This window comes from Trifolium pratense, linkage group LG2 (assembly GCF_020283565.1).
Source record: "Trifolium pratense cultivar HEN17-A07 linkage group LG2, ARS_RC_1.1, whole genome shotgun sequence".
NCBI lineage: Eukaryota > Viridiplantae > Streptophyta > Magnoliopsida > Fabales > Fabaceae > Trifolium > Trifolium pratense.
In genome coordinates, this window is record NC_060060.1 from 11,727,625 (window position 1) to 11,743,369 (window position 15,745).

Below are 15,745 nucleotides of genomic sequence, written 5' to 3' on the forward strand. Positions count from 1 at the left end.
TAGAGCACAAGTTAACATAACCCTTATAAGTATTGGGTTCGGTTCCCAGCTAAAAAAATTGAAAATGATTGAAGGAAAACAAAAATCAATGAATGTGAGCGACTAATCACTCTTCATTCATTGAATGGAGGTTTTGAACCGCAATTAAATGTTTCCTGCAACTTATGTTTGGTGTTTTTAGTCAAATGTGAAACAAAAACAGTAAACCTAGTGGTTACTCTAGCAATTCCTAACCCCTAATTCGGGCAGTCATTTTTATCGGAACGAAATGGCAATGTGGTGTGGGTCGCGGGACTTCAAGGAAAGATGAGATTGTGCTTTGTTGCGCCGTCGACGCCGTTGTTCGATTGGATATCTTAAAAATCATAATTCCTCTCGCAACACAAATTAAGAATCATTAAGATATATGTAAAGTGTGTCTGTTTGAATGAATTTTCGAAGAAGTGTATATCAAATAGTTCTTGAAGTATGTAGAACTCTTTTTTTTTACTAGATGTAGAACTCTTCTTTGAAAGCTATAAATAGAGGATAACTAGTCGTAAGCAAGCAGGTAAAAAACAATTAACTATTAGTAAGCGTATGCTTGTTGAGATGAGGAAGAGTTGGTTTTTAGCAGGGAGCATGTTATTTTTTGTATCTGTGTTTTCTTTTCTTGTTTCTAGGCGCAGCAGTTTATAACTGTGTTGGCCTATTTTTTTTCCTGCTTTTGTGTTCTCCCTTTGTACCTATCTTTTAGGAATTTCTGTTGTACTCCTTGTGCAAAGATTACACCTTAATAAAATTTGCTTATTCAAAAAAGTAAGCGAATAATAAAATTGTTCTTTCAAATATCTCCATCTCCCTAATTTCTTCCAAAAACTCACTATATCCTTATCCTTTTTCAACAAACCGACTAGGAGATGAATTCTCTAACTTTAATTCCTCCTACCTTTCTTAACTTTAAGCATTTTTCAAAAATGAAGAATAATAAACTTATTTTAACTTGTAAAATTCTTATATTTACTGTAAAAAAAATAAACTTATAAAATTTATAGTCTAAAAGGTTACAGTTGGAGCAGGTCATATTTTTTTTTTCTCTTCTATATATAAAATTAAATTTTATTTCCAAAGCTTCGTCAAATAAGATACAATCAATGTATGGACTTGATGGACTAAGAGCCTATTTCTTAGATCGAAGTCATGTATCGCTTCAAATACGGTAGGCAAATCAAAATAGAAAGAATTGTGTATTATGAATCGACAATCGACAATAGATCTGCGTATTATGAATCGACAGACATTGGACATCGTCAAATGTGATGGCTAGCTCACATAATGGAAGGTGGAATGAACTCGTTTCCGAATGCCATATTTTAGCAAATGCCCAGAGGAGTCCGTAGTCAAGCACGCTAAAATTAGTCCGGGTAAACGGCTCCAAACCCGCTGCTTCAAGTGCATCCCAAAACCACCTGTCCGTGCGGCGGGACGGTTTTTGTATATTAATAATTTTTTTTCCGCCGGCGATGCAATGTAAATTTCTCGCTAAAATCTGAAAAATTCCAATAACACAAAACATTATCAAGCTAACGTAATCACAACATTGTATAAACCGAAGTCCTGTGGTTGCGGTTCGTAAAAACCAAAATTTTCTGGCAATTTTTTTTCAAATCGCAAGGGCAAAATGAGATTTTTGGAGGGTATAAAAGAAAGGGGGGTCAGGAGAGAAAAGTTCTTCCAATTATTTCCACCTACTTGGATAAAGGTTTAGTTATAAGGGTGAAAATATTTTTCACTCTCACACAACCTTATTCATCTAAAAGAAAACAAAATTATATTTAATGAGGTGTGATGTAATATATGGATCCGCTTATTCATCTAAAAGAAAATAAAATTATACACAGTGTAATTTTTTTCTCACTTGGGCACCATATAATTGTCATATACCAAAACCATTAACCACATTATAGGAGATAATATTCTTTTGAAACTTGTACATTATCCGTTTTAAATATTAAACTCTTTTAAATAATTAAATGCAGATTTTTAATTTTAGATATTTTGTATTCTTTTTTTTTATTTTTTTATAAGCAAATGATATTATATTATAAAATAATGGGTACTTAAACCCTTACAACAAATGATAAATAACTCAAAAGTTATGGATACACGACAACGGATCTAAACACCAACTAGAAAAAGGAATACAAGCTTTACGACCAAACCGACGGGAGAACCATAACCAAGAAGTAAGCTTAATCTCTTCCAAAAGCGCCGATGCATCCAAAATGTCACCATTGAAAATAACGTTGTTTCGGACTTTCCATAAATTCCAAGTGGTGGCCAACCAAACCAAATGACGAATACGCCCCTTATCTTTAACATTGAACAACTCACCAAAGGCCATAAAATGGTCGATTCCTGCCGCTCCCAAAGGAAGAGAGTTTTGAAGCCAAGATAAAACTTTGTACCATACTCCATTACTAAAATGACACGAGAAGAAAAGGTGTGCACAATCCTCAATATGCTGGAAACAAAAAACACATGGCAGATCATGGGGATTAAATAATATACCTCTGCGATGAAGAGCAGCCCTTGTTGGTAATTTGTTTAAAATTAACCTCCACCCAAAAAAACTAATTTTAGATGGTACATTTGTTCTCCATAACCGTTGTATAGCATCTAACACCTTGTTATCCAAAGTTTCGCCCTGCCTAGAAGATAATAAACTAGCATAGCTGGATTTCACCGAAAAAATACCGTTAACGTCTGGTATCCAACGCCAATGATCTAGAGCGGTCGACTGGAAAGAAAAACCAGAAAACAGCCCTTCAAGTTCCAAAAGCCGTTGCTCATCATTTGTATTCTTGTTTTGCTTTCGTGTCTTGTGACGATACATTTGTTTTCCTATTTTGGTGTGGTCTTCATTTGTTTGAGGTTGAATGATTAAGTTACTTTGGTATTACCAACACTACAAATTCGGAGACATGAATATTTTAGACACTTCAATATAGATATGTAGGCTTATTCAACTTGCCGTTTTATGATATTAACAAGGATGTTGAAAGTTTGCTTACAAATTCATCTTTTTTTGTTTTTGTTATCATTCTAAATTTATATTGCATCAATGCACTCTATCAATTTCAATTTTAATGAATATCATTTATGTTTATAACAAGAGATATCTTTTTTTTTGGTAGAAATATAACAAGAGATATCTACACCCCTTAAAAGAAGAAAAAAAATGAGGTAAAAAAGCGTGAGATGACTTTAAAAAAATCATGAATTACAGTATTTTGTGAATACATTGGGTAAAAAACTGATCAAAGATTCAAAACACAAATCTTTGATAGTTAGAATAATTGACCACAAAAGCATAACAAAAAATTTTCTTAACTTAACTAGAATCAATCACCATTCAAATCATCAATCTTTAGAATATTCACACATCTAAACAAAACAGATATACAAAAGAAGAACAACTTGAGTTGGATTTAATCACTTGAAAATTAAAACCAAGAAACCACAAAAAATTAATTAAATGAATAGAAAATCATTCACCACCCTTGAATTGGCCAGCGTTTGTCTGGATCTGGAAGCCAAGAAGAGCGTTTGCGTTTCTTCTCCTTCTTCGCCGCCATCGCCGCAGCTTCTTGGGTAGTCGAAATTCTTGTAAAATTTAAGACTTTACTTAGAAATCCAACACCCCTTTTATTCTTGTTGTGTTCTTCATAATCATATTCCTCATTTAGTCTCATTGATTGTGAGAGTCTTTCATATCCAGAAATTTTAGACACAGATTCTGATGATAGTAATATGTGTTCTGATTTTGACAATCTAAAGCTTCTTCTAAATTCCATTAAATTCAAATTAAGGTAAATCTAGCTAGCTCTTTTTTTGGTATTGGGAAAGAAAGAACAAAGACAGATAGAACAGAGATATGTGGTTGGTTACAAATGCTGGTTTGGTACTATAAATTTATTGCTTCGGAAATGTTAATGTTTATTTATGATAATATATATAATATTTATTTAGTTACATTACATTACATTGCATATTCCCTTTAGGATGGAAGTGATGGTCAACTACTATGTGGACATTATTTATTTTTATTTTTTATTTATCAAACCACCATTTTTTTTACGCAATCAAACCATCATTTTAATCTTTAAATGTATCAAAATTATAAATATATTTTTAGTGTCTCTTTTATTAGTAATTTTATGCACTAGGTTAACAGATGAAAAACATACCAAATTAACTAGTGCTTTTTTTGGTATTGGGAAGAAAAGAACAAAAATATAAATGGAACAGAGATGAATTTATTGGTTCGGAAATGTTAATGTTTATGATAATATAATATAATATCATATATATAATATTTTTTTTGACTATATATAATATTTATTTAGATATATTACATTGCATATTCCTTTTAGGAAAGGTAGTGATGGTCAACTACTATATGGACATTATTTTTTATTATTTTTTCTTTTGCTTTTCCGTTAAACGAGGGGTTGATGCTTCCCGGTGAGTTTAACTCATTTGGTAGGAACATTATATTATATATGCAAGTAATAAGTTTAAACTTGAACATCCGACTTATTCACTTTAATAGGGAAATTTCTAATTATTAAACTACTTGACAAAAAAAAAATTGATGCACTAGTCTATTTTTTTAGGAAAAAAAAAATTCAAAGAATATTTACAAATATATTTATACTATCTCTTTTTAAGAGTATTAATTAACAAAATTTAAACTCAGCAATTTTCATGTACAAAATTTGTCTTTTTATTAGTAGACTAAATTTTGAGTTATATAGACATTATTCAATAACTGTGTGTTTGATGACTTTAAATTAAATTTGTTAACTCATATGTGATGAGGTTGATTGAGAGAGACGTAAGAATATTGAAAAATCATAAAATACTGCTTGGAATTTTGGATGTCTATTGTTTTTATTTTGTCTCCATGTTTTATTTGCTTAGATATATTTTGACTTTTTCTACGCGTTACATAATATTCAATGGTCAAAAATCAAAATATATTTTGATTGGGAAGCAAGTTAAGGATGATTGCTTGGAGTAGTGTTTGCCTTGCATTAGATAACAATTCTTTAATCTTTAACACTGTGTTTGTTTAGGTAGATTTACAAAAGAGAGAAATAATGAAGAGGGATATAGTTTGGATGAGAAGAAAAATAAGAAAAGAGAGAAATATAATGAGTTGTAACTGTCAAAAACAAATCTCTCCATATTAGGAGAGATTTGTGTGGAAAGAAGTGAAATAAACCATTTTACAACAATAACCTCATTCAACTAGTTTATTTTATTGTAAAAAAGGATAAATTTGTTATTTTCCATTTTTATTAATTTCTCTCTTCTCACTTTTCTATTCATCCAAACCATATAAAATTTCTATCCGATTTCTCTTCTACCTCTCTTCTCTCTTATTTCTCTCTTTACTATTTCTCTCTTCACTATCTCTTTGGCATCCAAACATAGTGTAAAACAATTATTCCGTTTTAAATATAAGCAAACATCAAATTATATTTATATTTGATCTAAATTTAAACTAAATACAATTCAATTTTTACTTATTTTTAAGATCAGAGGTTTTAAGATCAGAGGAGCATAATTAGTCTCATATATTATCTAACGTATACTTAAAGATAGAGTTGCTTTAGCAAACAATCATTCTTATAAGTTGTCGCCACATCAATATGCTTCAACGAGTGAAACTCGTTAAGAACACACTTTTTAAATTTAAGAACTTTTGTTGGAGGTGCTCTTATTCAACCCAACACTAAACTCGAAATAGATCGAATAAAAATTGGTCCTATCATAAGCAGTAAGATCAAACAAGTACCAACTATTTCCACTAATGGCGCCAACAAAGTTACCTAATGCGAATAAGAAACTAGTCACACAAAAAATCATTGTTTTGAAATTGTAAAGGAAATCCAAATGGGTGGGATCACAGATAATACGCACTGAAAAGGAATTCTAATAAGGCCAGTTGTTGAAACAAAGACAGGATGATGCATGTGAACAAACATTGGCACTTGTAGCAGCTGCAAGCAATGGTGGAAGACTTATTAATGTCAACACTTGCTTCTAATAATGCATGAATACTTTTTTATTTTATTTTTATTTTTCCACCAATATCCGACCTACTAGACCGCCTAATCTGATTCGGGGGGGTCAGTTCTGACATCAAGTGGTTCCAGCCCCTATCGATCATAGTTGCAGGGGTTGAACCGTAGTCCTCCCTACCAAATTCGGTGTCAATCACCACATGATACCAAATATGCACTTACATCTATGACTATGAGAAATTCTGTTTTCACGGCCTATTGCGCCTCGGACCGTTAAAATCATTTATAATTCTAAATTGTTTCATCTTCAAGATGTAATCTTTTCTTGGTTTTCCAAATAGCAGTGCAACTGTGCAAGGGGGAAAAAATAAGGTAAATTATGGCAGTTGAAAAATTCATACTGCGGCGATTTAAACCTCTACTAAATGCTACAGCATTTTTGCTTGCTTTCAACATCAAACTCAAAAGTTTGGCATGAATTTTGAGTATGAGAGCTGGGTTTAACTCGCAAACAACCTGTTGTGTTCGGATTTTAAAAAAAGTTAAAAAATAATTTTTACAGCCACCGAAAAGATTACTGGGTTGAGTCGCGGACTAGGTCGCTCTCTTTAAGACGTTTCGTGGCACTGCCCAAAATTGTGCAAGCAGACTATCAACCACGCCGTCCCCAGGATAAAACAGCCCAGTTATAACTGTATACCGATATGCTACTGCACGGTAGAAATCGGTCAAAGAATACACCTTCTTGAATGGTACTACAATACCACTCGAATTGATGCTACAACATCAATCTATGATTCATCGGTGATTCAGTGGTACTATAATACCACTCAAATTGATGCTACGACATCAATCTATGAATCAACGGTACTACGATACCACATGTGGTACTACAATACCACATGTATTGATGATACTACAATATCAATCAATATAATGACACTAAGGTCATTCCAATATGGTACTAAGACCAATCTCAAATCAAAGGGACAATAGTACTAAGACCATTCTTTATTTGAAGGAACTAGCGATACTTTGATCACTCATAAATAGTAAATACTAATACCAGTATCACATGACAAACTGAAAGTAATCTTCCAAAGATAATAATTATTTTCATAAAATCAAATTTATCAATTTCTCGGAATGATCCTCAATTAGGCAACATGTTCACAAAATTTCTTTTATATGATACAGTCGTAAATAGATATCATATACATACATAACCATATAAGCAATTCAATAAACATATGATTTCTTTATAGTTCTAGTTGTGAAGCAATATTTTAAGGATATACTTGTGATGCCAAAGTACTTGTACCACAAGAATTATGTAAACAAAAAGGAAAAAAGAGATAACATTTCAACTAGAACCAGGGAAAGAAAATTGGATCGAATACCCAACAAAAAGGGGCTGAAATTTGCAAATTGAAAGACACATATGTATGTATGTATGTATCACTTTTCACCGACAAGAAAAAGATTTCAAGTAACACTAACCAGGAAAACAATTTTACTCTTTCATCTTCTACATTTGTGATGGAAGAATTGAGTTGATAAACTCTAGTAGACTTTTGATGTAGATATTGTCATATTTGAATGAATTAGGAACATGTTGCATTGATATTCCTTTGCCACTTAACAAGTGATTATCAGAGCCATGAAAATTATTCACACACCTCTATCTCGTTTTTTTTTTCCACTTGAGATACGGGTGATAGATGATGAGAAAATAAAAAAATCGGTTTTCTTAGCCTAGCCATCAATTAGAGTTATACTCCCATAAACTTGACAGTTACAAATTGATGAAAAATAAAATCACCATAAATTAAATAAATAAATAAATAAATATGAGACTTAATTTATTTATTTCCTCAAAATTACACACTAGTATGCTACAACATACTAATATGCTCTAGTACCCGATAAGGGACAAAATTTTATTTTCAATTCACACACCAATGTGAACTTTGTTCCAACAATCCCCCACTTGAATTTAAAAGAAAATTCCAAAATATCGTAGGACGCTTCTAAAAGATTGTGCATAAGTAAAGGTGTCTATGACTTGAACCTTTACATAGCAAGTAAGAGTCCGATTTAGTAAGAGTGACACTTGTCTTGAACTCTATCTCGGATTTTTCTCAAACCCGCACACAACCTTTTCTTAAGGTGTATCTTTATAGCCCGTGCTTTAATGGCCCTGCACGTGTATCCCAGTTTCATGAACGCTCTAGGAATTCACCTCTAAATTCCATAGGAACCGGCCTTAGTTCCACATTCATATAGGTGAGTCTATCAAGAGTACTCCTGAAGCTCGGTACTCCACTCATACAGAGTATAGATCTCATTAAGAGTTTTATTATCTCATCCTTTCGCTTTCAGGAATCATGTTTTTCTTATTTTTACTTGCATGATCATCTTTAATTCCTCACAACTTGTTATTACCCATTGAACCTATTTCTTGGGATCTCCAGTCATTTAGGTTGGGTTTCCATCATGAGAAATTCATTTAGGCATTAGTCTCATCTTTCCAGATGTGTAATGGACTTCCTCTTTAGCTATTCCTTTCGTCAAAGGATCTGCTAAATTTTTCATCAGTGTGATCATGACCCATTCTTACAACACCTTTAGAGACTAACTATCTTACTGTGTTGTGCTTTCTTTTTATTCGACGTCTTTTACCATTATAATAACGGTTCTCAATTTATGCAATAGCCGCGGTACTATCACAACGGATCAACACATCTGGCATAGATTATTCCATAAAGGAATCTCAAATTGCAAGCAACCAACTTGCTTCTTCACTAGCTGTGGCTAATGGTATCATTTCAGACTTCATATTGGATTAAGCCAATATAGTATGTTTCTCTGATTTCCAAGATACAATTTCTCTACTATATATTCCAAATATATAGTCACTAATTGTTTTGGAATCATATAATAATGTATTCCAATCTACATCATTGTATCCTTCAAGAATATCAGAAAATCTCTAATAATAATATGATATGAGATTCATGGTCATTTATATCTCATGAATCTCTCAATAGCATACCAATGCTAGTTCTTCGGTTTACTAACAAACCGGCACAACAGTACCACAACATATGCAATGCTACGACATATGCAACGTCGAGTCAAGTACAATCAGTGACATATCAAATGCGGCAACATATATATGCTTTCATATTCTGATTGTCTTACACTTTCACCAGTGTTCTTCCATAGTTTTTACACTATGATCGTATAGTATGCACAAACAAATTTGCTTCCGTAAATATATTTCTTTAAAACTTTCTCATCATAGTGAGATTGATTTAAGGAAATTTGCATTCATGGATCAATAATCTCAATATCCAAGATTACATTTACTTCGAAATTCATTTGACAATCATCAAATTGTCAAACTTTTCATGTCATTTCATATGGCTTATTTAAGACTCTACAAAGTCTTATCCAACTTATCGACTTTAGTTTTCATGCCCATGAGTTAAAAAAAATATTTAGGTTGTTCCATAAAAAATTCTTCTTCCAATTCACTATTTAAAAAAGTAATTATAACATCCATTTGGCCTTATGGATATTATTCTTGTAATTGGAGAAAACATGTTGAAAAGATATATATTTGTTTTCATTTCTAAAATTTATTTATAATCATTCAATTTGTACTCATGAGGCAAGTCTACTAAATGTCAAGTCTTATTAGACAATAGATAATTCATCTCATTATTTACGGCTACCACCATAAATCAACATAGAGAATCTATCTCATCATTTACGGCTACAACCATAAATCAGCATCCAAGAAAGACAGTTTCTTGGAGGTTCGTTGGATCCTTTTCTAATCTATAAACCATGTAATCAGGTTCATACTTTTTAGCAACTTTTGCTATCTTACCTCTTCGAGGTTCTATTACATCTTGTTCGATGTTCTCATTACAACTTCTGATCACTGGAATGTGACCAGGTACAATGCCCCCACTAGAGCCACTATTTCTCAATTTTAAAGAGAAATTCATTTTCATAGAAATCATTTTTTGATTCTATGACCATTTTAGCATTTAGGCAACAACCTATAAGCTTTGATGTTAATTGTGTATCAACAAATACACATTCACAGGCCCTACTAGTGAGTTAAACTCTCTTGGAGTTGAGAATTTGAACCTACGTCAAATTACTCCAAGTTCAAAAAATAAGACAAGTTAAATTGTCTTTTCTACAAAATTTCACAAGTGAATTTTGTTCTTGCACTTAGGCACTCTATTTAGCACAAAACAATCAATTAATTGAATTCCCCCACTAATGAGACGCAATGCCGAAATTAAACATGACTGTAACAACTAGCTCGGCAAAAGGTTCTTTATTTTTATTTTATTTTTCTTTACCGTTCAACTCAAAAGAGTAAGTTGTAGTTGTTTCATGTATAATTTCATTCTCATTAAAAAAATGTGGGAATCATATTTTGTGCCTTATAACAAAATGAAGTTACTTGACTTTCTTATTGAACTAATTTTCAATTTCAATTCCAAAGAATTGAAACATGTCAAGAACATCATTTATCACTTTTATTTTCCATAAGATTTATGAAAAATAATCTCAACATTCATCAACAAAAGTGATGAGTATCTTTTTCTGTTTCTAGTGTTGTTGTTCGAGACAACAAGCACTTCGTTATTTTTCTGATCTTGCTTTACAACTTTTTCTTTCAAAAGAAGACAAGTTATCAGACTTTCAAGTGCATCTTCTTTAGACTTTTTATCATTTTTAAACTTGTTCAATTATTTCAAATACAATTGAAATATAATCCTTCAACACGTTAGCAACTCTTTTATTGTTCTAAAAATATGATTTATTTTGTTGCTAATGTTTGAAGTGATTCCCTTTAAACCAAAATGGTTTGCCATAGTCAGCGACATAATAATATGAACCAGTAATTTCTTCGGTAGTCATGGCAGAAAGAAACGTCTTAAAATTGTTGTGTTCGGATTTTAAAAAAAGTTAAAAAATAATTTTTACAGCCACCGAAAAGATTACTGGGTTGAGTCGCGGACTAGGTCGCTCTCTTTAAGACGTTTCGTGGCACTGCCCAAAATTGTGCAAGCAGACTATCAACCACGCCGTCCCCAGGATAAAACAGCCCAGTTATAACTGTATACCGATATGCTACTGCACGGTAGAAATCGGTCAAAGAATACACCTTCTTGAATGGTACTACAATACCACTCGAATTGATGCTACAACATCAATCTATGATTCATCGGTGATTCAGTGGTACTATAATACCACTCAAATTGATGCTACGACATCAATCTATGAATCAACGGTACTACGATACCACATGTGGTACTACAATACCACATGTATTGATGATACTACAATATCAATCAATATAATGACACTAAGGTCATTCCAATATGGTACTAAGACCAATCTCAAATCAAAGGGACAATAGTACTAAGACCATTCTTTATTTGAAGGAACTAGCGATACTTTGATCACTCATAAATAGTAAATACTAATACCAGTATCACATGACAAACTGAAAGTAATCTTCCAAAGATAATAATTATTTTCATAAAATCAAATTTATCAATTTCTCGGAATGATCCTCAATTAGGCAACATGTTCACAAAATTTCTTTTATATGATACAGTCGTAAATAGATATCATATACATACATAACCATATAAGCAATTCAATAAACATATGATTTCTTTATAGTTCTAGTTGTGAAGCAATATTTTAAGGATATACTTGTGATGCCAAAGTACTTGTACCACAAGAATTATGTAAACAAAAAGGAAAAAAGAGATAACATTTCAACTAGAACCAGGGAAAGAAAATTGGATCGAATACCCAACAAAAAGGGGCTGAAATTTGCAAATTGAAAGACACATATGTATGTATGTATGTATCACTTTTCACCGACAAGAAAAAGATTTCAAGTAACACTAACCAGGAAAACAATTTTACTCTTTCATCTTCTACATTTGTGATGGAAGAATTGAGTTGATAAACTCTAGTAGACTTTTGATGTAGATATTGTCATATTTGAATGAATTAGGAACATGTTGCATTGATATTCCTTTGCCACTTAACAAGTGATTATCAGAGCCATGAAAATTATTCACACACCTCTATCTCGTTTTTTTTTTCCACTTGAGATACGGGTGATAGATGATGAGAAAATAAAAAAATCGGTTTTCTTAGCCTAGCCATCAATTAGAGTTATACTCCCATAAACTTGACAGTTACAAATTGATGAAAAATAAAATCACCATAAATTAAATAAATAAATAAATAAATATGAGACTTAATTTATTTATTTCCTCAAAATTACACACTAGTATGCTACAACATACTAATATGCTCTAGTACCCGATAAGGGACAAAATTTTATTTTCAATTCACACACCAATGTGAACTTTGTTCCAACACAACCAAATATACAGATGCATATCTATAGTTAAAAGATGCAAACACATGACATAATGATTTCTAACTTAATTTACATAGATAGATACCACAACCTATGAAAACCAAAGAACTAAAGACTTAAAGGTTACATTTTATTTAGTTCATCAGCTGCTAATGTCTTCACAGATAGTTCTTGTTCACAGTTCATTGGAGTAGAGACACTCATCCACAAGCTGGCGCAGGTTTGGATTCTCTAAGGCAGCGGCAATTCTTTCTTTATCATTTAATTGCTTATTGACTGCATGAAAATTGAAAATATTATTAGAAGTTCATGTTGCAGGAAAATAGGCATACAAAGGAAACTATAGTTTCTCAGTGTGATGCAGTGCAGGGGTAAAAGTGTAAGTGTGCCGTGGTGCGTCAAAGTATAGTTGTTTTTGGCAGTGTCCCCTGATGTTGAATGCAGATAAAAGAAGGGGAAATAAAGTTATTGGGAAAGGTTAGATGTTAATGTTTTGGCAAATTTTTAAACTTTACCTGATTCTTCATCGGCATGAGATCCTTCAGACACTTTGATGTCCACCTGCAATGAAAATTTGATTAACAAATGAGATAACAACCATAGAGAAGACAATTATACTAAGCTGTGTAGAAATGAAATTTTAGCATTGAGAATTGTGATTCACAATAAAAGAGAGAGTGTGTGTGCAGGCGAGAAGGGATTCAAGAGATGGGGGTTAAAAGACCGACACAACACTTGCCAATAGGCCACCGGATGCAGGAAATTGGATACTCCGCAGCCAGGAATTTTCCGCATTCATGCAGTTGTAATATCCTTGGCCGCCCGACTTAGATTGGAAGGTACAGAAAAATGCACATTTCAATGTTTGTTTATAATTTAAAATACCGAAATCAAATTTGAACTGCTTGATCTTGGTCAAACAATGACCGGCGTCCTTAATGTGTAATTGCGGTGAATGCAGGGAAGCCAGATCTCAAATACAGGGGAAGAATATCAAACAATGTGCATATTTACATACAGGCACCAATAAGAAAGTAATATCAGATACTCGTTCCGCATCAAAATATGCCTTTATTGATACCTCAATAGAGGCACTGGAAACTTCCACATATGAAATTCATGTTGATATATCCTACCACAATATTATTGATTAAAAAGCTAGAATAGAATATAATTTATGTGAGGATTAGCTTCATTGCACTATACACAGTGCAAGTATCACATCCCCAGGAGTCCTAAGTATTGCAGGGTATGGCTAACATGGAACCATAATTTGAAAACATAGCTTAACTTTAGTGTCTGACCATATACTACTATTTTGAAAATGGTTTTTTTCTGCTGCTAATATAGATAATTCTTGACTAGCTTCTCTTCACTTCTATGTTGCAATGCTCTAAAGAAATACTAATCACTTAATTTTGTGCAACCGTGTGACTTAGAGATCACATGTATAAGTTATAGATTAGAATTGTGTACCATAAACAGACCATTCTCTGATATAAAAATTGATAGTACTTTCCTTTTCACTTATTAATCTTAACGCTTCTCCTGTTCTTTCTCATACATCAACTTTTTTAACCAGCCGATTCTTAGGGGGAAGTGATCCTAGTAAACTGAAGTTTGTGGTTAGAAGGTAATTAAAGTCTAACCAAGACCATTCCAGCCAAGAATCGAACTTCGATACTCACGATCAATTCGACCTTAACTAAAACTCATTAACCACTTGGTTAAAATAAAATTATCTTGCATTATCTCATAGCATTGGTTTTCAAATTTACACAATATTTGGTTTGTATTTTACTTGTATTCATCATGAAAAACAAACTCTTTTCCTACATTAAAAATGCTTTAGTTGAAAATTGCTATCTCTTACAGGTTCAGAAAAACTCTACTGTTTCCAAAAAAAAAAAAAAAGTAGAAATGTTATCTTCGCAAATTACAAATGATGTATAGCTCCTGCACAAACTCAATCTCTCCATTTTCCACAAGTTTTGGTTGCTTTGAAGGTCCAGACATATAAACCAATTTCTATATAGTAAATGTATGAGATTGATGTGCAAATTATATATTTAAGTGAAACACAGCAAAAGTGTAAAAACCAGTTAATGGAAGTGTATATTTGGATCGGGGTTAAGTTTGGTGGAATAACAGTGTGCCTGCAACCATGATTTGCCAAAGCTACCTATGAAGCACCGACACTAGCATGTAACCACCTGTGTCGGTGTCATGTTGGTTAGACACATCCCGCAAAAGTGAAGAAGGTGCTTCACATAAAGCTACACTTTCGAGATTCAACAAAGTCACAACACCATGTTAATTTCGCCAAACTCACTACCAATCCAAACATAGAGTAAGCTAAGAAACAAAATAACACAAACACAATATATCCGTCCATCCATTCACAAACATGACACTAATTTTGCTAAAGTCACCGCAAATCCAGACATGCAATAAGGTAAGAAACAAAATAACACAATCACAATACATATCCATCCATTCACAGCATATCAATAACACAAACACAATATTAATGAATTTTGAAACAAAAGGGTTGAAAAGGAACATACTTTGAAATGAGGAGGGAAGTGATGTTTGAGCTTAAGTCTGAGACAAAGACCAATGACAGTAACCATACTACAGTGTCGAACCGTTGGCGTAAAAGTTATCCTACACAAACAAACATAAGTACAAATTCACAATTCATCAAAAAAATAAATCCCAAAACAAAACATTATAAAAATTAAAACATAAATAAAACTGACAGAATCCGAGCGAGTTTGTGATCAACAGAAATTGATTCCTCAGACAGAACATTGAGCTGTTCCAAAGAATAAGGATGTTCGGGATCCCTGATATCTCGCACGAAATTTGTCAAAATCAAAGTCAAGGATCACAAAACATTCATTTCAATTTTTTCAAGTAAACTGAGAGAATAAATAAATAAATAAAAAAATAAAAATAAAAGAAGGATATCATAAATATCGAGAGGATGAATGGAATGATCGGAGTTGGGTTGTTCGGAACGAGCGATTCTCTCTTTCTTGGCGTGAACTACAGGATTGGCATTCATCAAACCAAGTGTCATCGTTTCAACAACAACAAGTCTTCACGGAATTTCTTCAATGTTTCTTCTACTTCACTCTGCTGCTGGTGATTGATGATGTTTGTTTATTCAGTTCAATGTTTGTTGCGGATAGCTACGGTTTTTTTTTCTTTTCTTTTCTTTCTTATT

General features: G+C 32.5%; 2 protein-coding genes across 2 annotated transcripts; both read right to left on the reverse strand.

Annotated features, from left to right (window-relative positions):
• Positions 1-2,128: 2,128 nt before the first annotated feature.
• Positions 2,129-2,875, reverse strand: LOC123904180. The gene is made up of 2 exons (XM_045953870.1): positions 2,630-2,875; positions 2,129-2,503 (listed from the first exon to the last, which is right to left on the reverse strand). Exons 1-2 carry the CDS (start codon positions 2,873-2,875, stop codon positions 2,129-2,131), a joined length of 621 nt encoding a protein of 206 aa, XP_045809826.1.
• A 3,567-nt stretch (positions 2,876-6,442) lies between these two features.
• Positions 6,443-15,739, reverse strand: LOC123910318 (protein AE7-like 1). Its single transcript, XM_045961414.1, has 6 exons — positions 15,487-15,739; positions 15,276-15,381; positions 15,081-15,180; positions 13,029-13,074; positions 12,516-12,789; positions 6,443-6,590 (listed from the first exon to the last, which is right to left on the reverse strand). The coding sequence occupies exons 1-5, from the start codon at positions 15,596-15,598 to the stop codon at positions 12,689-12,691; spliced, it is 465 nt and encodes a 154-aa protein (XP_045817370.1). The 5' UTR covers positions 15,599-15,739; the 3' UTR covers positions 6,443-6,590; positions 12,516-12,688.
• Positions 15,740-15,745: the final 6 nt, after the last annotated feature.